General features: G+C 44.5%; 2 protein-coding genes across 4 annotated transcripts in view; both read left to right on the top strand.

Moving 5' to 3' along the window:
• Window positions 1-567: 567 nt before the first annotated feature.
• On the top strand, window positions 568-5,420 carry LOC308322660 (uncharacterized protein). Of its 2 annotated transcripts, none has more exons than XM_080774052.1 (5): window positions 568-704; window positions 889-1,576; window positions 1,746-1,870; window positions 1,978-2,104; window positions 2,314-5,420. In XM_080774052.1, the coding sequence occupies exons 2-5, from the start codon at window positions 1,303-1,305 to the stop codon at window positions 3,297-3,299; spliced, it is 1,512 nt and encodes a 503-aa protein (XP_080630178.1). In that variant the 5' UTR covers window positions 568-704; window positions 889-1,302; the 3' UTR covers window positions 3,300-5,420. The 2 variants fall into 2 exon arrangements, with proteins under 2 accessions (XP_080630178.1, XP_080630179.1); XM_080774053.1 differs by having other exon boundaries at window positions 1,978-2,095.
• Window positions 5,421-13,605: 8,185 nt separating this feature from the next.
• The window catches only part of LOC308322989 (serine/threonine-protein phosphatase 2A 55 kDa regulatory subunit B gamma isoform), a 34,305-nt gene continuing 22,822 nt past the window's right edge, over window positions 13,606-25,088 (top strand). The window contains exons 1-3 of one of the 2 annotated variants that reach the window (XM_080774547.1): window positions 13,606-13,725; window positions 14,241-14,690; window positions 22,682-22,839. In XM_080774547.1, the coding sequence (XP_080630673.1) occupies window positions 22,758-22,839 (82 nt within the window). In that variant the 5' untranslated portion in view covers window positions 13,606-13,725; window positions 14,241-14,690; window positions 22,682-22,757. The remainder of the gene's footprint in view (window positions 13,726-14,240; window positions 14,691-22,681; window positions 22,840-25,088) is intronic. The other variant, XM_080774548.1, reaches the window with a different exon arrangement.

Genomic DNA, 25,088 nt, shown 5'->3' on the forward strand with positions numbered 1-25,088 from the left:
TAATTTCGCATCTATTCTCATTATGACTTGAGACTGCACAAGAGAGAAATCTTTTGATGTACATCCTTCCCTGGAAATGCTAACTAAATGTGTCCACCAGAGGGTGCTTGACTATGCATCTCTTGGATGCCCTGGCTTCTAAAGTCCTCTGCCTGACTTCTCCAATGTTGGGGAAAGATGTGTGTCGAAGTTAGAAATATGCAACAAAACATTATCTATGAATTTATTTAAATAATTATTGAACACGACGTATGCTGAAAAGTGTAGTACTGTGTATACAATTACAGCCGTAGCAATAACAAAATATAAGACAAAAACGCTTTAATTTAAAACACCTGCACTTATATAAAAGACAAACGCAGTGACATCTGAAAGACATCAAATGACAATTCGTGGGTGGAAATGAAATATTAGTTTAACATTTCGGAGGAAAAAACTGAAATTGTCGCGATGTGACGCCTTGCCTTGTTACCTCGCGATACTTTACTATCATCACTCACCACACACGTACCAAGCATAGAGTAGGTTCCTAGTCCTGCTAGCTAGCGTTAGCAGGACGACAAACCACACCACCACTTTCCTGGGGCTGGGTGGCTATTCTGGGCTGGCCAAGACACAGTACGTGAGCTGTATAATCTCTGAATTCAGAAACGATGGACGGCATTTGATTCCTTCCTCGACTAACGAACACAGTACTGAGCGAGGTAGGCCTATTTGTTTTTGTTTGCCAGGTCGGTGGCTTAGCCAGAACGATCAAGTACTGGTTACGCTTCGTTGGCTCTCTTGTTTACACGTTAGCATGCATAGTTGTTAGGTAGCATCACATGCAATGCAAACTAACCAACGCTCTCTTTAATAACCTGTACCTGTCCCGTTGTTTGCTTGCAGGTAGATGACTCCCTACACCACAAGACTACATGTATTAAATTGGACTGCACAAAGCTTGCTATTATAATGCGCCACTTGCAATCATTGCAGGAGTTAACCTAATCTGTAAAGCTAAATTAGCTTGCGTTGCCATCATTGGACCATCCTAGCTACACCACAGGATCATCTCGTTCAAGAGACAAGAGTTCACAAAGATATATTGGACAGCTGCAATAAAAAAAAGCTGAAAACGACCTACATGGCAAAATCTTAGGGCAATTCATAGCTTCCAAGATAAGCTAGCTATCTTGGGTCAGTTTATAGTATTGGAAAGCTCCATTCGTCTTACAGCTTCCACTAGAGACTGGGCACCGTAAACGCGGTCTTAAGTCCCTGTTATTGTCGACATCCTACTCATCACTGAAACAAAGGACAATGGAGTCGGTGAGAAGTGCCTTCCATGCCCAACTCGCCACAGTCATGGACTCGCTGCTGGCAGCTGCTGTGTGTGAGATTGCCAAGATCTTTGAGAGCAGCCTGTGTGAGCAGCAGGCAGAGCTGGTGCATAAGGGAGAGGAGATCTCCATGCTCAGAGGAAAGCTGGAAAAAGCAGAGAGGAAGATAAACATAAAGAGTGGGGGAGAGGAAGGGGAGACGTCAACTGGAGATAGTGAAGGAGAAGGCTGTCGAAGGCAGCAGGCTTTGACAGGTAAAATGGCCCAGGGATGAACAGTCTGCTTGATCATAGAATAATACTGCAAGAATGCGTAGAGTCAACTTGTCATTGTCCGACTCCTCACCCTTGATCTTAATTTCTGTTTTGTGAGAGTAATTTTATTGAAATAGTACCTGCAGCTTTGCCTCTTTGCCCTCTGTAGGTCAGAGTGTGGGAAAGGAGGTGTCTTCCCACCAAGACCCAGTGGAGGGTCTTAGTCAGAGCCTCCGTAGGCTGAAAGAGGAGGCCACGGGCCAGGATGTTGGTGGTGCCTCGGTCAAACATGAGGTCAGACTCACAGAATACAAGAATACAGTACGTTAATCTAATCTGAGAGACCTTCGAAACCTTTCCATACTCATAGATTTTTGGCATGTTTCAAACTTCTCCCACAGCGTTCAGCATCACGCAACACACCAGGCTCGGCGGCAGTCCATGTCCCAGAGGGAAGCGTTGCTGCAGGGGACCAGAGGCAGGGAGACCCCTTGTCTGCCACACAGGCCAAGGCTAAATGTAGGAAATGTAACTATATAGCTGGCCTTTTTTTGTTTTTTTAAACCTTTTCAACAAAACCAGTGCATGCAAGTATTCTACATGTGATTTGTTTCATTATTCAGTATGCTAGAAATAATTGGCAATTTTGAATGTAAAATAGCCTCAATGGGTTCCTGACTGTACATGCATGCATGCGTTTTGTACCCAGCTCTCTGTCTCTTGTGTTTTCACTGTAGTATCGCACTGGGATCAGGGCAGTCGCAGTGCAGACCACAGACCTCTACAGGAGCAGGCCTCCACTCCATTCCTATCCATTTCCCAGAGTGGCCGTTGCTCCCCCAGACCTGACCCAACCCTAGCTCAACCAGGGGAGTGGTTACCTGGTCTGGAAGCTGGTCGGGGTGGGGTGTCCGGTCTAGATAACCTCCAGGCGGAGGGCACCAGTTGCTCTGGTCCTGCCAGCAGCAGCACCGGCACAGATACACCGTGCTTCCGACCTGGCTTTGGTTCAGATGAGACCAGCAACGAGGATGACGATTCCTCCTTTCCCTTCCTGGATCAGGAGCATGAGAACCAGAACTCCAACCAGAACCCACTGCCAGGTCAGTCAGCAGTGCAGAGGGAGGCAAGGCAGGACCAATCGCAAGCACAGTCATCGTGGAGACCCCGTGATGACAGGGGCGGGAGGGGCGCTGTCCCTCAGATCAGGAGAGCCACTACATTCGCTAACAGAGACCCATTGCGACCGCAGTCCAACACGCAGGCCCACGCCCTCCGGCACACGCACACTCTCAGCCACCCGCCAGCCCCCGGTGGTGGGAACGGCCGTCCGTACACCTGCCCATACTGCACCAAGTGTTTCACCTACCCCTCCCATCAGCGCAGACATCTGTTACGCCACACAGGAGTGCGACTGCATCCCTGTCAGTTCTGCGACAAGAGCTTCCTCACTCCGTCTGAGCTCACTGTGCACACCCGTACACACACAGGCGAGCGGCCGTTCGGCTGTGCCCAATGTGGTAAGCGCTTTGCGCGTAGCGGGAACCTTAGGGCCCACCAGCGGGATGTTCACATGGGGAAGAGGCCCTTTGCTTGTACTGACTGTGGTAAAAGGTTTGCTCACAGGGGCAACCTGCGTGTGCATAACCACAGGGTCCACCAGGGGGATCCCTACTATATGGATGACCAGCCAGAGCCAGAAATTAGCCAAAATCCAATTTGAAAATAAACGTTAAAGTTGCTCCTAATTGGCACTACAATATCCTAGCAAGGAGTTTCCTCTTAACCTATCCACAAAACTGATGAGGGTACTTTTACCAAGGGATGGACGTCTAGAAGTCTATAGAAAGGACACGGTTGACCTTGTTGCAAATGTATGATATGTCATGTTTTATGTACAAGCTTACTGTACTCAAAGTGATTGGTTGATAGGGGACTGATCTGTATCATGGCTATACAGAATACACAGGTTGGTGTGAATTAAGTAGACCTCTGTTGTGTGAGCCTAAAGGCTTTCCTGGTGACTGGTCATTCAGTTGAATTTACCCTTCTGTAAGCACAAGCTTGGAGATCAAGATGACGGCATGGTAGTGTCACACGGCATGATGTCTTGGCATACCACCAAGGCACCATAAATATAATGTACCTGCACTTGTGTCTAGAGCTGCAATTATGCATTATTTTGTTTGTCATATTTTTGATTAATCGAATAATCGAGGAACATATTTTGATAAATCTTTTTTTGTATCAATGAATCGATTACAAAGAAAGTAATAGATTTTTCTTTATAATCGTTTAAATTGATTAGCCTGAAGAATATTTGAAGCCTTATTGGTCCATTTATGATATTTAAAGACATGTACAAACATACTGTAGGATGTATTTTTTTGTGTGTGCTGTATCTATTAATTTGAATGTTATCTGTACAGATATCTCAAGTACTCAAGACTAAAGAATAATTGCTAATACGGACAAAATAAATCCACCATGTTATGATTGGACATTTTGGAAGATAGTCAGTGATGTTAACTAAACATTGATTATTGTGTTTATATGATAAAGCTTACATTTCATATGCACTGCACTCGTGCAACTTTCACAGGCAAAAACAAATCAATAAATTATCGATTAAATAACTTAGTTCGATTAATTGTTGCAGCCCTACTCACCATGAGTAGACGGCCACAACCCACATGGTGACATGTCTAAATCTAAATCCTGCCCTTTGGATTGACACAAATCTAGGCTACTAAAGGGCAGGCCATACTTCAAATGACAGCAGTTCCCTTTTTCTTATGGAAACTGAATCTGTGGTCGAGACAAGTGGTGCCTATACAGCCCAAATTGAAACTTGAGAAGCTTGCAATGAGGCATGCCAGGCCAGATAAGCAAGATTTTCCTTGGTGCCTACTTGAAGGTCTGTTAGCATTAAATGCTTTATTCTTAAACTAAACTTTCAAAATTATGACTATGAGTAGCCTATACTAAATTGCCCAGTTGGAGCTAAGTTTTAGTCATAACATGTTTTTTTTTTACACCTGTTTTACAAACAGCCACTTGGAGAGGCTGCTGCATTCATTTTGCCTTTCTCAATGTTAGTACGGTAATGTACATGAACATTCAAAATGTGAAAAGTTTTGTATTTAATTTGTTGATGCTGTACATTTTCCATGGTATTATACTGTAAACAGGGTAAAGGAATAAGACAATTTACAATCTACAATTTAGGCATTTAGCAGATGCTCTTTATCCAGAGTAATTACAATAAGACATTATAGTTCTGGTTTGTTTATAATTACAATATGGATCAACTTAATGACCATAGGACAATAATGGTTCATTCCATTTCTCAAACTATGCATTTCACTGTACTGTAAAATTACTGGATTAAAATATCCATAGAAAGGAAATAATGCTACCACTAAAAAGTGATAGATTTTCATTCTGGATTGACCATTCTCTGCATTTAATTTGTTATCAAATAGTGGAGTAACACTAAATAGTATTTTTTTTGCCACTATGTGAAAGGAAATGCTAATGGAGCTACATATTCTTCAAAGCCAGTAAAGCGCTAGTAAATGCTGGAGTGGTTAGTTTGTCGTGTGGCATGCAGAGGTAGTGTATCTTTCCCATGAAATGTGTGTTAATATGTTGATGTATTATCCATGTGCCCAGATTTCAATTTTTATATCGACAGTATTGTAGCTCAAATGTAAAATATTTAAAATAAATTTAACTGTAAAGAATTGTGTATAAAGATATTGTTGATGACCAACGGCGGTACTTTATTATTCATCCATGTATTTGTTCATGTGAAATGAAATAAAATGCATCCATGTCCAAACCCTTCTCACCACCAGCAATATTGTGTTTCGTTGTATCACACTTTAACAGCCACAAGGGGGCAGTGTTAATATTACGGTAGTGCCACAAGCTCTTGTCTGAATCGCACCTGTTTAATTCTTAATTATACTAAACTACACGACCCAACATCAGAGGAGACTCAGGAGAGTCCACGGCGGTATGTGTAATGTGAAATTGCATTTATCTTTCCTAAGAACATGTATGATGACTGTGCTCTTCATTTCCTTGAAAAACAGGTTGAACGACGTACTGTGGGAATGTTTTCATCATTCGTTTTTGTTGTTCACAACACAGGAGAACCACAGTCTCAAATCTTCACCTCCCATCCCATGCATGCAGCTTTGCCACTCTGGAGGACTGGACTGGTATGTAAACTACCGGTATGTAACATTTAGCTCCGTTTGTAACCTCATATGATCTACGCTTGTAATTTGTAAACCATAGATATGAAGTTACTTTTAGTAGTAGGCCACTAGTTACAACCAGCAATGTCCGTGTCTACCTCACGGGTGGTGATTTAATTGATTGATTGATTTAATTATTTTTTGACAGTTTGCAGAATTACAGTACATTTCAAGTAAAACTCAATACAAAAACTGTTAACTGTGAGTGGACACCATTGTATTGTATATTGTACAGTGCATGAACAGAACATGATAAACATCTATGGAACCAATGAAAACAACTGTTATTATTTTAATTGTGGTGAAAACTACTGAGCATGTGACAACAGGCAGTGCACCTATAGTGCCCACTCTTCTCTAGTGCCCAGTTGTCCCGGTGTCCAGTCTTACTGGTGCCCACTCTAACTTGTACCTAGTTTGCCCATTGCCAAGTCTTCCTGGTGCCCACTCTTCTCTACAGTGCCCACTCTTATCCCCCTCAAAGTGCCCACTCTTCCATAGTACCCTGCAGTCTTCCCCAAAAGATTGATCCAGATTTCCCTATAGCGTCCACCTATTCCTAACAATAAATAAGTGGGTTATTTGTAGACTTGAAAACTGGGTTACTTTACTCTGTTGACCTCTTTTTCCCCTGCGGTTGGAATTGTATTGAAATCTCTCTCTCTCTCTCTCTCTCTCTCTCTCTCTCTCTCTCTCTCTCTCTCTCTCTCTCTCTCTGTCTCTCTGTCTCTCTCTCTGTGTGTGTGTGTGTGTGTGTGTGTGTGTGTGTGTGTGTGTGTGTGTGTGTGTGTGTGTGTGTGTGTGTGTGTGTGTGTGTGTGTCTCTGTCTCTGTCTCTGTTTCTGTCTCTCTGTGTGTGTGTGTGTGTGTGGGGGGCCTGAACAGTCTGGTCGCTATTTTTGGCATATTGATTATAGAATGTAAAAAATAGCAGATCTACAAGCCCACTGTTGGCTCGCTGTGAGCTAGATAGGCTATTTTCACTATTTGTTGCAAGGCCATTAGTGGTTAAAGTGTCCCATACACCTCAACTCACCTCAACACCTCAAATCGATGTCTTATCTACTGTATATTATATTATTTCATATGTTGCTCTAACTGAACCTAGCCTTTGGGATTTCTGTACTAATTGCATTGCTGATCTGCTACTGTGTTGACAACACCTACTCGATCACACATGCACGCACGCACACACGCACACCGTCTTGAATACTGAACAGGGCTTGCTCTGCAACCCATTACCAGACTCCTGAGCCCATGGTTTGCTCATTGAAAGATTACATTCAGTGACCCCTCAGTGACCCTCCCCCCACCAAGGTCACCTGCTTCTCTCTTTCTCTCCCTGTGGGGTTAATGCTGCCATTATAAAACTGAAACACGCAATTTCAGGCCCGACCCTGGAGTGAAGAAGGTATTGAAAGAGAAGAGATTTCATGAGGAAATGTATAAAAAGCTTGTGTGTGTCTTATGGATCGTTCAGGTTTGTTTGTTGTGTGTGCGTGTGCGTGTGCGTGTGCGTGTGCGCGTGTGTGTGTGAGAGAGAGAGAGAGAGAGACTCGATATTGATGCGAAAGGATTGGATTCTTGTAGAGTAAAGCTCCAGGCTCTTGCTGACCTTTCAGGTTCACGTGCATTCTCATGTGTGGCCTAAAGAGTCGGTCCAGACAGAGCTAACAGGTACTGTACATGTATTGGGTAGAATAGTTGTTTGTATGCATGTATGTAGTGTTTTAGGTAAGCTTTGCTCAATTCTTTGTTTAGATTTGGTGTGTGTGTGTGTAAATCTGCTTTCTGGTCTAAGCAGCTTTGCACTGGGGAAAAGAAAACAAACGGTTGACTTCAGGCCCAGGGATATTACTTTTTAAGGCTATGATCTTTTGAAATCATGTCGATAAAAGTGATTAATTCATGTAAGCCTACTTGTACACCCATATACAGCATTCTACCAGGTAATGTTGAAGGAAGAAACTAACTACTTGAAGGTGACAAGACAAGGACTACTATGTGCCACTAGTACAGGGGACTAGAAGACTTTGGCCACTTTGGTCTTACAACACATACATTTGGTCTGGAATCTAATGTGCACCTCAAGTGCTTTGACATTACCCTGAACGGAAAATATTATTTTCAGTTCAGGGTAATGTCAAAGCACTTGATATATTGTCAGTGTTAGACAGCTAGTCTTGGCCATAACCCTGTCATGGCCAGTGTTTATCACCAAGGCGAGTGTGTTATCACTGTGTTCCATCAGGGATTAGACTATATAACGTTTGTATTTATGTTGTCCCGTTTCAGTTTCTTTCCTTCTCCCAGCCCTTCAGGCGGTTGGCTTAATCCCCCATCGATGCCTTTCTTCCCGCCACCAAAGTAGTCATTACATCAACATCACCAGCCCAGACTCCCAGGAGTAAGATTATCCCTCTGTCACCTTGCACTGTAGTAGTCTCCTCCCCTCCCCCAGAATACATACAACTATTCATACAGAAGTGAAAGGAGAGGAGATATTTATCCAAAGAAACTCAGCAAGGGGTTTTGTGGAACTGAACGATTTAGAGCCCCTTGGAGTGTGTGCGTGCTTGTGTGCAGTGTGCACGTGTGTACATGTATGTATTATGTGTGCATGTTGCACAATGCACATACCGGTACATTTACATTTGTGTAACTGTCTTTCTGTACCTGTGTGCACCTCTGTGGTTTCATTGTGTAACATTGTTCTGCGTGTGTGTGTGTGTGTGTGTTTCATTTTCCATGCAAATCATTTTCCAAAATGATTTGCATGCACAAATCTGCATTGTGTACTTATCTTATCCTTGCCCTTCTCTCAGCTTCTGTCAGCAACGTGGTTAAGGGTTTTAGTGTTGCCCCAAGGCTGCTTATAATCTACCCGGTCCCTCTGTTCCCCTGGGGCCGCAGTTTAATTTGGGTTCCCATTACTGTTGTGACCCCCCCCCCCCCCACCCCACCTTAGGAGATTACAATCCTGTCTCCCTCCGAGGGCCATGAGATGATCTATCTTCTGCTGACTGTACTTAAGCCCTCACTCAATGTGCTAATAGTGTTAAAGGCTGGGCAGATGTTGCAGAGCTTTTAACTTTCCTTTTCTACTGAGTACATTTGTCTGTTGAAAATTGAGATTTAATGGCTGCCGGGCTTAGATCCAGAGGACGTTTGCGCACTCAAATGATATTAAATTTGAAGGCTTTTACCAAAGACACCCGTTTTTCAACGCCTGAAGGCGGGAGAGTCTTAATATCAGAAATTGGGTTTTTGTCTGCATAATGTTTGTAGGTATTCATTTACATTTAGGCTTGTCCCAATTTGTGTGTGCGTGCGTGGTGTTCGTGCGTACCGTAGTACTGGTTCTGTACTAACATGTTCATGCTGTAAAAAAATAACTGTCAATTTAGCTAATTCTGTACAAATCAACACTAAGGGTTTGAAAAGTGTGTATGTGCAGGTGTGTAACCAGGAGAGTGAATATCAGGGATCAGGCATTGGTCCATGCTGCTTCAAGCGTGGGGTTTTTCGGATGACTGGCAACATACCCAACAGTTCCCCTTCATCCTCTCTCATGTTTGGAACGTGTAGCGTGATGGTGGACTGGAGTGGGACTTCATTATCTTCCTTCTGCAGAGTTCCTGGGTATTCCGTGTGTGTGTGTGTGTGTGTGTGTGTGTGTGTGTGTGTGTGTGTGTGTGTGTGTGTGTGTGTGTGTGTGTGTGTGTGTGTGTGTGTGTGTGTGTGTGTGTGTGTGTGTGTGTGTGTGTGTGTGTGTGTGTGTGTGTGTGTGTGTGTGTGTGTGTGTGTGTGTGTGTGTGTGTGTGTGTGTGTGTGTGTGATTTCATTGGCTGCACTTGGGGGTTGCTAGGCAACCCTGAATGTGCGTGGCTGTGTGGGGGTGGAACGGAAGAAGAGCACCAGGTCAACAGAGACAGACAATCACAAAACATTGCAGCGTCGGATTGGACGCCACAATGCTCGTGATGAATGATGATGCCTGATCATTATCATTGCTGGCTGGGCCTGTGGGTGTGTTTGGGTCTCGCAAGTCCACCCTATATCCACACAGTTGATGCTTATTTATGTATGCCAGAAACTGTGAACGATATTTTTCAGTAGGCTCTGTTTTTCTTGCATTCACTGGGTGGGGGGGGGGCAATCAAATCTTTTAACATACAGATGGACTTAAAAACAGAGTGCAGTGGTCCCTTTGTTTTGTTAGTTGTGGGGGACACTGATTTGACGTTTGTTTTGTTAGTGGTGGGAGACACTGCTTTGACATTTCACATCGCAACTGTTTTGACTGTGTGATTCAGTCATGAGTCAGCGGCACTTTGACAGATTAACTTTGAGTCACCGATGAATGCATTTCATTGTGGCTGATCTTTTTTGTGTCACTTTTTGTGGTATTGATAAGTGGCAGCTTGCGTGCGTGCGTGTATGTATGTATCTGCTCACTGACTCATCTTCTAATCATCTGCCCCCAAAAGCATTCTAGCACAATAGTGGTGACAGGTGTGCTACTGTATCTCCTCCAACAGATGCTTTTTCTTAGCTACTGTATAGTCTCAACTGCATCTATGCTGATATGGATTGGTGTACTGTAAGTAAACGGTAGACGGGGGAGTCAATACAATAGAACATACAATACCAATGCTGGAGTTTGAGCCCATTGCCTTTGGGTCCATGCAGTGTTCCAGTATAACCAGGGCAACAAGGCCAAGGGTTTCATGGTTGAGTGGCGGGGCCTCTACACCTCTACGAGCGATGGGCGGTCTGAAGCCAAGGGTTTCATGGTTGAGTGGTGGGGCCTCTACACGATGGCCCTCAAGTCATTCTTTTGTGCCCAAGGTCAGAGATAGCAGTTTGGAAACTAATTGAACTTGACATGCATGGTCTGAGATTCCTGGAATCTGGAGATTACAGTGATATACTGAACATAATGATAAGGAAGCTGATGATTATGTGATTTGAGTGAGTGTATTGCTATCGCGCTGTACAGTATGTGGCACGGTTCCCGCGGATCCTTAAAAAGTCTTAAATAACAATTAGTGCCTTCAGACTCTAACAATGAGTGCCTTGGTACCCACAGTGGGTACCAAGGCACTCATTGTTATTTTCTTAAAACAAGAACAACATTATATTGTGTGTGTGTGTGTGTGTGTGTACGGATACCTCATGATGAGGGTCAGTACTGGGTGACCCGGAGAGATTTGGAGCCAAAGCCGGAGCTGATTTTAGAATATCTTGGGGCTTTAGATGTTTTTGTGGCATTTAGAGGTTGGGCACGGGCAGGGTGACCTAATGGTTAGAGTGACTTGACCAATAATCAGCCGGTCACAAGCGTAATCCCTGCACATTAGCCAATGTTTCCATGGAAGGAACATTGAGCAAGAAACACCTGCTTGTCTTGAGTCACTCTAGTCTAGATCAGTGGTCCCCAAACCTTTTTGGCCGTGCACCCCCTGACCTAGCTGATGCACTCCCCCAACGCTCAGTCTTATCGTATTTGGCTGAATATTATACATTTTTAAATATGATTATGGCAAATAATTACAGAATGTCACTGCACCGAGAGACATGCAGCTGCTGTAGACTGCTGCAGCTGCTCTATACATCTCCTTACAACAGTGTTTTACAGGATCTTGCCGTTTGTGTTAAATAACACCATAAAACTGCCATTATCCTTTTCATGTTACGCACGCCCTAGAGGGCGTTCGCACACCACAAGGGGTGCACGCACCACAGTTTACCAACCCCTGCTCAATCAGAGATGGCCGAATGCACTTTATTGACTAGTTGCACTTTATCAAGGCAATATCTCTTGTATGTTGGGTGTTTCATGGTGTTTTTCCTTTTCTAGTTTTCTTATGTGAAAAGTATGTGTATGCAGCTGTGACTCCGTCTCCTAGACAAATTTCTCCCAAGGGAGACAAATAAAGACAACCTTGAACCTTATAAGATAAAGAGTACCGGCTAAATGCTTGAAAAACACATTTGTGAGAAGTGAGGGGCACGCATGTCTATAGACTTGGCTGCCACATGACGTCACGGGGGAATGTATACAAGATAGATGATTGACACAGGGGTGAAAAATGGGTTACAAAATTGTGGGATAAAAAATATATAATTAAAAAAAAAAAAAAGTAGACGTAGACGTGACGCAGATGTACCATAAGAACAGTGCGAGGGGTACTACGATAGGAGCCAACCAATCATCAACGCTCGGGGGTACTACCCGGAAGACTACGTCGTTCTTCTATGGCTTCAGAACGCCACTGAGCAACTTCCATTTTGAATAAGGGGGGGCATGCACTAATAACTTTGGGGCAGGCACTAATAACTTTGGGGCAGGCACTAATAACTTTGGGGCATGCACTAATAACTTTGGGGCATGCCCGTCTAGAGTTTAAATGGACAGGTATCAGGTAAAAGGGAGACATCGAAGAGGAAGGATGGATGGGGAAGGATCAACATATGGAATGTCAGAACAGGTCAGCTCCATACATGCCTGGTGCCCAACCAACCAACCAACCAACCAACCTAACAACTGACTGATGGGAAATGCACAATAAAATGGTAGACATAAAGGCGTGCATGATCCATGTCACTGAGGGAGGGGGGAGTCTTGGGCTAAGTCAGATAAACAGCTCTCCTTGTTGCCTGCTGTGGATGAGTTAACGCCTGGTGGCTGACAGCCAGTACCAGAGATGACACCAACTGTCCCTGGCTCCCCACCAGGGAGAGAGAGAGAGAGAGAGTGTGTGTGTGTGTGTGTGTGTGTGTGTGTGTGTGTGTGTGTGTGTGTGTGTGTGTGTGTGTGTGTGTGTGTGTGTGTGTGTGTGTGTGTGTGTGTGTGTGTGTGTATCTGTTCATTTCTGTTCCCGCAGGTGCAATCCCACATCTCCATTCATGTATGTTTTATAGCTTGTGTGTGTGTGTTCATCGCCATCTTTCTCCACCTGTCTCTTCCATTATTCCTCCACCAATAAACCAACCCGAACAGTTTGAACACTACAGTATGTTTTACCACCGTAAAACATACTCCAAAATATTTGTGTGAATGCATTTGCATGCGCATATGTGTGTGTGTGTGTGTGTGTGTGTGTGTGTGTGTGTGTGTGCACACGTGCATGTCTGTGTGTCAGTATGTCTCTGTGTTAATAGAATTATGGCTGTGGGTGAATCCTTCACAGTCACTCTTGTTCACCGTTCACTCAACCGAACCCACTCATCCTCTCTCTCCCTCCCCATTTTCTGCCTTCTCCTTCATCCACCTCCTTATAACCAGCAACTCGGCCACCCTTTTTTGCTCACCCATTTAATGCTTCTCTCTCTCTCTCTCTCTCTCTCTCTCTCTCTCTCTCTCTCTCTCTCATATTTAATCACCTGCAGCCAGCGGTCAGGCGGATCCCTCCTCTTTACCCATTGGGTGTACAGGAGGGACTGGGAGGAGCCTGTTCTTATGCATCACACACACATACCAGAGCAGCACAGCGGGAGAAGTCCACCCCCCCCCCCCCCCCCCTCTCTCTCTCTCTTTTCTCCTCCCCCCCACCTCATCTCTCTACCTCACTCCCTCACACTGTCTTTCACACATACGCCAGAGCTCACACTGCAGCAGAAAGCAGAGCCGGCAGGATTTACCTCCTCTGTACACTGGAACAGCTGAGCAGCCCACAGAAGGAGAGAGAGAGGGAGGGAGGGAGGGAGGGAGAAAGAGAGGGAGGGAGAGAGAGACAGAGAGAGAGGGAGGGAGGGAGGGAGAGAGTGAGAGAAGGAGGGAGGGAGAGACCTATTTACTGAGAGAGAGGCAGAGAGGGATGTTTTTCGCGCTGAATCCACTGAGAGACTACCTGACGAGAGGCTGCCGTGTGTGTCGGTGAGTGTGTCAGTCCGTGTATTTGTGTGTCCATCCGTGTTAGTGTCTGTGTGCATGTGTGTGTGTGTGTGTGTGTGTGTGTGTGTGTGTGTGTGTGTGTGTGTGTGTTCACCGCAGCAGCAGCACTGCAGAGACACAGTCCAGAGGCTCTGCTCATCACCCCCCCCCCCCACACACACACACACACACACTTCTCCTCTCCTCCTTTTCTCCTTATGCTGTCATTCTGGATGAACCTTGGAAGTACCGATAGCTTCCTTGTTCTGTGACCACAGAGCTGTGTTTATATATATATACTGTGTGTGTGTGTGTGTGTGTGTGTGTGTGTGTGTGTGTGTGTGTGTGTGTCTAAGGCAAAACAGCTTATAAGGAAGACAAAAGGAGACTTTGATTTACCTCACCTCACAAGTGATGTCCCTTTACGAGCTGCTCCTCGAGTGCCCAGTGAAATAAATGCCTTCTGGTGCGGTATACCACCGTGAAACCCTACATAACCTTTACGTGTTTTTGCCCAGGTTTGCATCGGACCCCCGGCTGCCCTCCCAGGAGTAGCCTCTGTGGAAGTCCCTGCTCAGCCAACCAGTCAACCATCCTTCCTTCGTTCCTCACAACCGCAGCGCTCCCTTTTCCGACCGGAACCCCCCCCACACACACACACACACACACACACACACACACACACACACACACACACAACCCACCTCTCAGTCACAGAGGGGCTAGGATGTCTGGCTCTGTGCCCCTGTGCTGAGGAGGCATCGGGCGGGCAGCAGCATGGGCACTGAGCCGGCCAGGACCCCCAAAACCAGCGTCACCCCAACCAGCAATCTGCTGCCACCACCGCCAGGCTGCCCCTCCGGGACAACGGGCGCTCCCCCCAGCCCCGCCGATGGGAGAAGACACTGACGCCAGCTTGACGCTCGACCACCGCGGCTTCCTCCCCGACCACAACTATGTGACTGAAGGTAAGAGGAGGAGGAGGGAATATTGTAGTGTGTGTTTGTTGTATGTGCGTTGCCTCTACGTCTTGTTTGTGGCTGTGTGGAGCATGTGTGTGCTCACTGTGCTGAAATGTAGTTACAGTATACTACAACCATCTTAGTGTATTCTTTCCTATAGACAACATGTCTGTGTGTGTGTGTGTGTGTGTGTGTGTGTGTGTGTGTGTGTGTGTGTGTGTGTGTGTGTGTGTGTGTGTGTGTGTGTGTGTGTTGTGTGTGTCTGTGTGTCTGTGTGTGTGTGTGTGGTGTATATGCAGACAAAACAACCCCTTTGCCCGGGGTGAACCATACCATACCATCACATAAGCTCAGTGAAGACCAGGGTTCACAGTGACAGACAGGAATATGGGATCTGGGGAGAGAGATTACTCTCTGTCTCTGTGTGTGTCTCTCTGTGTGTGTCTCTCTGTGTGTGTCTGTCTGTCTGTGTGTGTTTGTGTGTGTGTCTCTCTCTCTCTCTCTCTCTGATAGATGTTTTCCTCTCCTCCCTTGCACTCCCCCCCCCCCTTCTCTGTGTTGTGTGGTTTTGTAACGGTTTACCTTGTGCAACACCGTTTTCCTGTTACACAGCAGGAAATAATTGATCTATTGACATGTATGGGGGAGAGAGCGAGGGACAGAGAGGGAGAGAGGGAGTCTTTTTTCCCATGATCAGCATGGGAACCAGAAATACTTTTTTTAAGAAGGCAAGGCAGGTTTATTTGTATAGCGTATATGTTTGCATGAACACATGCAAAACAAACACACACACACACACACACACACACACACACACACACACACACACACACACACACACACACACACACACACACACACACTCTCACTCTCACTCTCACTCTCACTCTCTCTCTCTCTGACTGAAATTGACTGTAGTTTATAAAGCAAGCCAGTGGTACACTCATTATCTCTGAATTCCACTGGTTATTTAGTCTCATAACATAAGCCAGATGGATTATAACCACAGACAATCACCCTTTCCTCTTCTTCTGCTGATCTCAACCCCACCTGTCTGCCTGTCTGTTTGTCTGTCTCACTTCAGTCTGTCTTACATTCAGCTGCACTCTGTACCTCAGAGACCATGAAACCAGAGGATTATCATTAAGGGGGATGTGAATGTGCTGTGAACTCATCTGTGATCTCATTTCACTACAGAAGGCGGAGTAATGTTTCCTGTGTCTGTGTGCTGTAATGTGATTTATCTTAGGCAGACGCACAGAGTTGTACAATGCAATTCAACACTGAAGCTTGTGATCTCTCTCCACGTGGATGTGTGACAACACATGGGTGTGTGTGTGCGCAAGTGCGCGTGTATGTTTGGTCTGTGTTCATGTTTGTTTATCTCTAAAGCTGCATTCACATGGAATCAGGCAAGCGGTAGATGGCAAACGGCAAAACCTGCTGGAACGGTAAAAAATAACATTGATGCCGTCTGCCTTTACCGTCGCTGGTTCTGGCTGCCGTGCCGTCCTGTTCCGTTTACCGTCCTGCTCCCGTCCACTAAAATGACTTCCGGTTTGTCGTCTACCACTTGCCTGATTCCATGTGAATGCAGCATAATTCTAGATGCACACTGTACCCAGCTAAATCCAGAGTCTTAATTGAACACTGTTTAGGTCCATTTCTGAAATTACGTCATAGGCCAGCCAAGTCTATGGACTTTTAATGTTCGTTTAGAGCCTAATTATAAATTCCCTGTCGCCAGCCAAGTCTATGGACTTTATTGTTTGTTTCGACTCTGCAGGCGTAGTCTACTGTGTCGCTAAAACACAGATACAATGGATTAGCTACTCAGCTAATGCCACGGAGGTTCCAGGTTTAAAACACATTCCCTCCCGTTACCATAGACGGCGATCCGGGGCCAGTGCCAACGGAATGCACGAAATAGGCAGAGAAGAAGAGCCGTGATCCAGCCGCATGACCCGGAAGTGATAATCAGCCAGGGAGGTCAAATTAAAGCAGCTATAACATGAATTTTAAAACAGTTTTTTTTTATTATTATTATTATTTCTAATGGTTTGAGCCTCAATCACCACTCTGATATAACCAGTCCATGCCATTTATTTTTTGCTTCTGAAGCTGTTTTAGCTGCATTACCACAATGTCCTGAGGTGGTGGGGGTGCTGATATGAAACTTATTTAATGTTTGAGTCATTATAATACTGATGCTAGATAAACACAGGCTTGTTTCCATTCCATGCTAGCTTGGAAAATCAACAATGGCGGACATTGTAAACAAAGTGGAAATGCAAATTTGTAACTGAAGACTGAAAAGAGGGAAGAATTATACAAAGTAGGGTGACATTAATGACATCACAAATACGACCAAATCAGTTGAGCTGTTCCTGAGAGCAATTTCCATAAAAGCCCCTAAATGATGAGAACATTTCAAAGTTCAAAATTGCATATTTGTGGGGATAAAAAATACACAGGGGAGCTCAAAAAACAAATTAAAAAGTTGAATTTTATTAAGCTCCTAACATCGTCCTTCTACCATGGAAGCGGTGGCTAGCGATGGAAGCTAAAATCTGGTAAAAAATAATAATTTTAGATTAATGGTTTAATAGCTAAATGCGATATATCTCGTGGTTTGCATAGATTGTGTTAAGTGACAGATGCATGGTTTTCATATTGTAAATATATGAACTTTGGCTAAAAGCTTGTATGGGTTCTTGTTTACTTACTAGCGCTCCGAACAGCAGCCGCATCATCATAACAACTTTGTCTTTCACTTTCAACAACTGTCATGTAACAGCTTGGTTACAACCAAAACGGACTTCCTCTTTAAAATAAGGCTGACAATGATTAGTCTAGTTTTATTTCTACGTCTACTTACAGGACATAGTCACGTATAGATAGACATTTGTTGTACGTGCTTGGCTTTAATGAAATGTTACGTCAGGAATCAGGATTCTCACTAAGTAAATTCCCGTCCCATCTCTCGGTATACGCGAAACCGCCTCCATGCCTTTGATCTGCCGCCCAGCATGCCTTTTGACGACGCATGTGCAGTACTGGCGCACCAGTTACAGTATGTGCACCCCTGTTTATAACCCAAGAAACGTGGCTTGTTTCCAGTGGGGTCCTTCATATTCAATTAATCTGAACATTTAATGACATAAAGTACGATGCAAAAACATCATATAGACAGTTAGAAATCCAAATAAATAATATGTACAGTAAAGTATACATCCATACATGTGGATTCTATGTGTATTTGGTTTTCTCCTTCAGAACAAAATTTTGGTTTTGTGGCACGAAATGACATGAGTCCGACACCCTACCAAAAACCCTAACCTAACCCTCACCGCACGTGGACGCCACCAGTGATTTTTAACCCGCCACAGGTTAGCTTTTAACCCGCCACGCATGTCGGGAGCCACGGGTGATCTGTAACCGGCCATGCATGTCCGGAGTGACGGTGTTGTCCCCTTATTCATTAACGTCAATCAACATCCACCCACCGTTGCCATAGCAACAGCCCATGATGCCACGCATGCATGGTATTTCATGGTAGTCCTGCATGATTGGCAGCACGGCTCCACCCACCAATAATAGCTATATTAATTATTGCTCACATCTCGTGACACACGCACGCGCACACGCACACGCACACACACACACACACACACACACACACACACACACACACACACACACACACACACACACACACACACACACACACACACCAGTCTCGGCTCCAGGATGAAATGAATGAGGGTGCAGTTTATATAGCAAAACAATATGTACATAAAACTTAAACTGGGGGGGCAGAATTTGCAACTGAGGGTGCCAGGCCCCTTTCTGGCACCTTTGTGGCGCCGGGCCGCACGCACACACTCTCTCGTTCTTGCTTCAGCTCTCGCTCTCTCTTTTTTATGGGTCTCATGGACACATACTGGAGGCAATAGTGAAAAGGGATGGTTGTTTTTAAGTACAGAAACAAAATTACTGGAGATTCTGAACAAGCCCAGAGGCACTCCCATGAGAGCACGCCTAATGAAGACCACCGTCAGTCACACACACACACTGTGTTTCATCATTTGCCTCTCCATCTTCTTCCTTCTCTCCCCCTACCTATTCTCTGTGTTCACCCCATCCCCCACCCCCCTCCATCCCTCTCTCTGACCATCCCTCCCTCCCCCAGCCATTCTCTAATGCATTTACAACCATTGAAGTAGTGCGTCTGCCAAACAATTATCTAACAGCGCTGTAAAGTGTGTGTGTGTGTGTGTGTGTGTGTGTGTGTGTGTGTGTGTGTGTGTGTGTGTGTGCGTGTGCGCGGCGTGCGTGTGTGTGAGCCGAGTGTCTTTTGTTTTGGCACCGGCCTGTGGTGTATGTATTTGTATAAGTGGGATAATGTTCGTGCATATACACAACAGTGTGTTTGTATAGGCCTCCCTCCCGTGTTTCAGTTTTTTCCGTGCCCATACATTCCATTGAGAGGAGGGATGTTTAACCTCTGTCACCCTGGCCTCCATCTTCCTTTCCTCCCAGTCCCCTATCCTCTATAATGCCCTTTGGCTTCTTACAGAATATTCTCTCCTTCTACAATCTCACCTTCGGTTGGTGTGTCAGTGGGTTGTATACTATAGCCGACTTTATTAGACACACCAACAGTATAGTCCGGCAGCCGACAGGCTTCTTTTGTTTTAAGTGGGAAATTTGGTATAGTCTTTTTTTTTTATTGGCCTAAAATATTGTCTATATACATACATTCATGAATCCACTTGCTGACTGGCTGTGAGTATAGGGCGATCTTTTTTATAGGGGTTTCTTGTGACCCTACCATTAACATACCGTAATTTCTGGACTATAAACGCTACATTCTTCCCATGCTTTGAACCCTGTGGCCTATACAACGGTGCGGCTAATATAGGGATTTATACAGCTAACGGCCACCAGGGGACCTTCTAAATCTATTCTCTATGGCCACCTGCGGCTTATAGACCAGTGCGGCTTGTATATGTACACATTAGTTTTGTTCCCTAAATTTAGCTGGTGCGGCTTATATTCAGGTGCGCTTTATAGTTCGGAAATTACGGTACTATGGCAGGCAAAAATGTCAAACTTTCCTTTTGCTTTAAGTAGCATGTGACATGTCAAACTATAGGGGGTTTTCATGATTCTTAATCCATTCCAAGCATTCGTTTTGCACAAAATACACTCCTTGAGCTAAAATGAATCTAAATAGGCCAATAAAAAAGACTATATACCACATTTCCCACCCGTCCACCTCGGCTGCCGGACTATTATTATTCAACAGTTTTATTCGACGAGAGGCATTCCCCCAGGTGCTGAAATACTATAAATACAGCAGTGTCAATTTTATATGTTGCATACATAGACTGTCAAAAATATGGACAAAGCGTTCCGCGGGTCTAACATGAACGTAAAATGAAGCCTGTCAGTCCTTGAATTGTACATCGCCATCTTTCTAGATCCGTTTGGGCCCAGCTGGCCATTGGCTGGCCCAGACAACGAGGCGGGACTTCCCCCCTTCTTCTCCGTTGGTTTTTATTTTGACTCGAGTGGGTGGGGAATCCCGATCATAGACTGTAACGGTAGCCACGCCCCTCAGAACATACGCAACTTTATGGTCATTTTTTAAATAAATGGGACCATAATTTTCCAAAAATAATATTATGACATTAGAAATGAGACTTTAAACTAGTGACTGGAAGCAGAAAGTATTCATGACCATGTTTATTAAGGTAATACAGTCTAGGTGAGGTTGGGCCCAAATACATGGACTTCTATGGGCTATGGGGTTTTTTGGGCCCAATGACAGCGCCACAACAGGCCATTATATGAACTTTCAGGAAATCCCGATTTCTTTAGTAGCTTCACAAAATATCTGTCTGACTGCCCCCCTGGTTGCATAGCAACATTTCCTGTGATTGTAGTCCTGAATTCCTGTATTTGTTGGCGGAGCCAAATAAACAAAAGTTGACAAAATGATAAAACCGCTGTCTTCTATTACTTGATAAAGAGTTTGTATCACACTGTGGTTATCCTCGGCACATGGCCGGCACAGCTGTGATGATAAACAGTACACAACATTCTAATGTGATATTGCTTGATTACATCAGGTTAATTTATAACCAGGGGGTAGTTTGCTGATAACAGGAACACCCTGCTTCACATTCGCATCAATCCATAATACCTGAGGACAAATGCCTTCAAGACCAACTTTTTTGTGCCAAGGAAGGACCCCCAAAATTGATATATGGCCATGGACCCCCATCTGAAAATGTTTTGTCCCAGGAACCCCCAAAAGAGAAGTGTGTTTGAAAATTCAAAATTATTCAAAATTTCAAGCTTTCAAGATTTTTCTAAAATGTTCAAAAGTAGCAGATGTACCAGCTTGCAGTGTGGCACAAAGTTACCCTCTGTGGACTTGTATATCTGCTATTTTTGAGAAGCAATGTTCTGAGAGTTTTCTGAAAAACGTATGTTGATATTTATATACCTCAAATCTTAAATGACACAGCTGTTTCCCCGGTCTTAATGGCTTAAAATCTGGGAGCTGCCCGGCACAACCCTAGTCTCAGTCATTCACTCTGAAAGGCGTGGTGCAAAATACTGGCTTAGATTTACAATGCAACGTAAACGAGTGTTTCACGCTTTTCCTCAGCACTGTGAAGCTGGACAACAAAAAGCGTAGCTTTAAACCTCCCAAAAGCTGAACTATATGAAGCTAGTAGCGTCCAGCCAATCACAGCCTCTGTGTCCCTCTCCCCTCATTTCTCTGCGCACCTTTCCACGGACAGAAACGGTTTCTCTGGTCTGTCAGTGACGGATCGCACTGCATTCATATTTGTTTACTTGTTAATTTGTGTGTACAACATCATATTCCCCTGTGATTCTCTTAGTTTAAGCGTACTCATTAAGATGATGAAAATGGTGTCCGTTGAGCTGCGGTGGTCACTCTGATCGGCACTCCAGTCTCCTCTGTGCCCAGACAGCAGTGCACTCAGAGTGGCGAAAAAGTGCAGACTGCTCGTTTAGGCAATTTGGCAGCTTATTTAATATTTAATGTAAAATATAAATGTAGTCAGGTTGACCAATTCCCATCTACAGCTGTTATCTTACAGTTTGTTCATCGCAACATAAGCAGACACACACACACTGACACATGAGTGACAGCTGCCATTCGGACACGTCCAATTAGTGCTTTTAACGCTATGCGGGAGCTTCATGCTTCATGCTTCTATATCTGAATACAGCGTTATACCGTTAGGCCACTGAGCAGCTCCACTGGAGCAGTTGGGCAATGCCTTGCTCAAGTGCACGTTAGCAGTGTTGGGGAGGGGTAAGTAAGTAGTCATTCACTTCCCCGCCCAGATCTTTTCTGCTGATCTGGGGTATCGAACCCTGAACCTTCCGGTTACAAACTCACTCCTCTAACCTTTAGGCCACCCCCCCCCCCCCCCCCCCCTGACCCCAGTGAGGATGTTCTGATTGAAGGACTTATACTGTACAGTAGTACTGTGCATTTGCTGTCTCACAATTGAAAGTTCTGTCGGTGAATACAAGGGCCTATATTCACTTCCTGTTTCTCTGTCTCTCTCTCGTTGCATCCTTTACTGCAGCACCTTGGGGTTTACCTAAATGTACATTGAGTGCAGGCTGCAGAGAGATGCATAACATACAGTACAACATAGGATGGCCTTTTGTTGAGTGTCTGTGCTGTTCGCTGTGTGTCACTGTCTCTCTTCACCTCACACACAACTGTCCCCAATACTGGGTCTGTGACTGTAGACGTATTATGACATGTAGACATGCTATATTTGACACGTTACTTACCGCTTCTCTGTGGTATATTCCAGTGGCCGATATGGTGACACAGTAACTCAGTCCGTCAACCCCACCTGCCCCCTCCCCCTTCCCGCCCTCCTATCCTCCCTCCCTTCCTCACCTGCCCCCCCCCCCCATTGCTCCTCTTGCAGGGCTGCTCCTGGCTATAGCCTGAAGAGCTCCGCCCCATCCTGCCCACCCCTCTCCACCCTGGACTCCTCCCCCAGGATGTTGAACCCCATCCAGGTGCTGTGCTCCGACATCACTACCCTTTCTCTGGAGCCCGAGCCGTTTGCCTCGTACACTGAAGGTGTGTGCTCTATCCTCTTCTATATATCCCCCAACCCTACTATGCTGCCACACGCAGATGTATGCTGCTGCACTCCCATTGGTGTGTGTGTGTGTGTGTGTGTGTGTGTGTGTGTGTGTGTGTGTGTGTGTGTGTGTGTGTGTGTGTGTGTGTGTGTGTGTGTGTGTGTGTGTGTGTGTGTGTGTGTGTGTGTGTGTGTGTGTGTGTGTGTGTGTGTGTGTGTTTCTTTAAATAGTCTGACCAGACAAAGCATTGTCTGCACTTCACAGAATAGATGTCCTACTTCTCCCTTTGTCTGAGTCTAAGGAACACTCTCAACACACACCCTCACAAAAGCAGCCACACTTACATCAATTGTCCAAATATATGTGCACATACTGCCAGACACTTAATGGGGAAGTCACAGAGAGAGGGACTGAGCCAGGGAGGGAGGGAGAGAGAGCAGGAGAGAGATAATCCATTCAAAATGTTCTGAATATGGGATTACATATCAATGCCTCTGACTATTTGACACATAATCTGAGCTTTCAACATAACCCCGGATAGACAGGGCGAGAAAGAACTAAGCTCATAATCTCTTTAGGGTATGTTTATCACAAATCTGTGGAAATCCCAAATTGATATTATGAAAATGTCTCACGCACTGTGGCTTTGATGATTGAATTCAAAATATAAAAATATCCTACTGTACATCAGAGTGCCCCTAGCCTGCACTTATACAGTACATACAGAAGATATGTATCTTAGTCCGTAGCACTTGCTGTAGCACTTGCACTAGCCTTGACGACCTTACTTAGGTAATTTAGATATGTCTACATTGTATGTAGACATAGCACTCTGTGGGCTGTATTTTGCGTGTCTTAAGTACCAGGTCTTATTACCTAACTTGAGTAAACTAAAGACCTGGAGGCGTGATCAATGCTCTTTGGCCACTCAGAATAGCCAAATGGCATTGATCACGCCTCCAGGTCTTTAGTTTACTCAAGTTAGGTAATAAGACCTGGTACTTAAGACACGCCAAATACAGCAGTATAACTCTATATACTGTTAGACAGATGTTAGGTTCTTATCTTGCTTATGATTCTTGAATGCATCTATTTGATGAATGCTTACCATGCATGTTCTTGCTTACTGTAAATCGCTTTGGATTAAGAGTGTCTGCTAAATGCCTAAATTGTAATTCAGTGTGGCGGCCTGTGCTGTCAGGACCACCTGACGACAGGCGCTTGTTCAACATTCTGATGCTAGTTAAGTGGAAACAGTCTGGTGGTACAGTACAGCCACTCTCCATACAAAGGCAGAGCTTACCTGGCCATGGTCGCAGACTCACTGTAAGCAAAGTGAATGAATTACTAATGGTGAGTGTCCTTGATGATTGGTGACTGGACATTTGAGCCATTTATCCATGTTTGCTTGAGGCTGTTGGTTTGCGTGCAGATTTCTGTTGACCCATGGCTGTCTTGGTCAAGACATGAATTGAAAGATATGTATGTTTTGTACATGCATTATGTTTTTAAAAGCAAGACTACAGGTGTATTACATGTATGTATGTAGGTGGAACTGTTAATCGAATTGATTTCATCAACTATAAGAAAATACAGATTCTCGATAATTTCCCCGTTATTATAGGTGAAGGTTTAAATCATTTAATAAATAGTGAGAATAGCAGATGTACAAGCTCACAACACATCACATTTCCATAAAGTATAAAATAACACTTAAAGGGGCATTCCGGTAACCGTCTGGTAATCCAGTCGCAGTGTGCCACGCGTTCGACTCCCGAGCCCGACACGGCCTTTACTGCATGTCTTCCCCCATCTCTCTCCCGTTTCCTGTCAGCCTACTGTCTGTCCCTTAAAAAAACCCAATAAAAGGGCGTAAGCCGAAAAAAAATATCTTAAAAAAAAGAAAAAGGGGCATTCCACTCATTTTCAACATTTTACTATGTCATTAATATAACTTAGAGCTGTTGAAAAAAATCATTAACATATGTGAATCACATCTTGATGATGTCATCAAGATGTGATTCACCATGTTAATGATTTTTTTTCAGACCTCTTGTTCTAGGAAACACAGGGGACTTTTTATTATTTCATATTAAGTTATATTAATGACATAGTAAAATGTAGAAAATAAGTGGAATGCCCCTTTTAAAGGATAACTTCACCCATTTATTTCAACCTATTTTCATAGAATTACTCCTCACTAATGCTCATGATAAACTTATTTAAAAACAAGAATTGATGACA

The sequence above is a fragment of the Protomyctophum bolini genome (assembly GCF_963924005.1).
Source record: "Protomyctophum bolini genome assembly, chromosome: 10".
Classification (NCBI taxonomy): Eukaryota; Metazoa; Chordata; class Actinopteri; order Myctophiformes; family Myctophidae; genus Protomyctophum; species Protomyctophum bolini.

Coding starts and splice junctions, on each gene's coding strand:
- LOC308322660 (XM_080774052.1), top strand. CDS start 1,303: ATGGAGTCGGTGAGAAGTGCCTTCCATGCCCAACTCGCCACAGTCATG. Junction 1,577..1,745: donor AAGGCAGCAGGCTTTGACAG/GTAAAATGGCCC, acceptor TGCCCTCTGTAG/GTCAGAGTGTGGGAAAGGAG. Junction 2,105..2,313: donor CAAGGCTAAATGTAGGAAAT/GTAACTATATAG, acceptor TTTTCACTGTAG/TATCGCACTGGGATCAGGGC.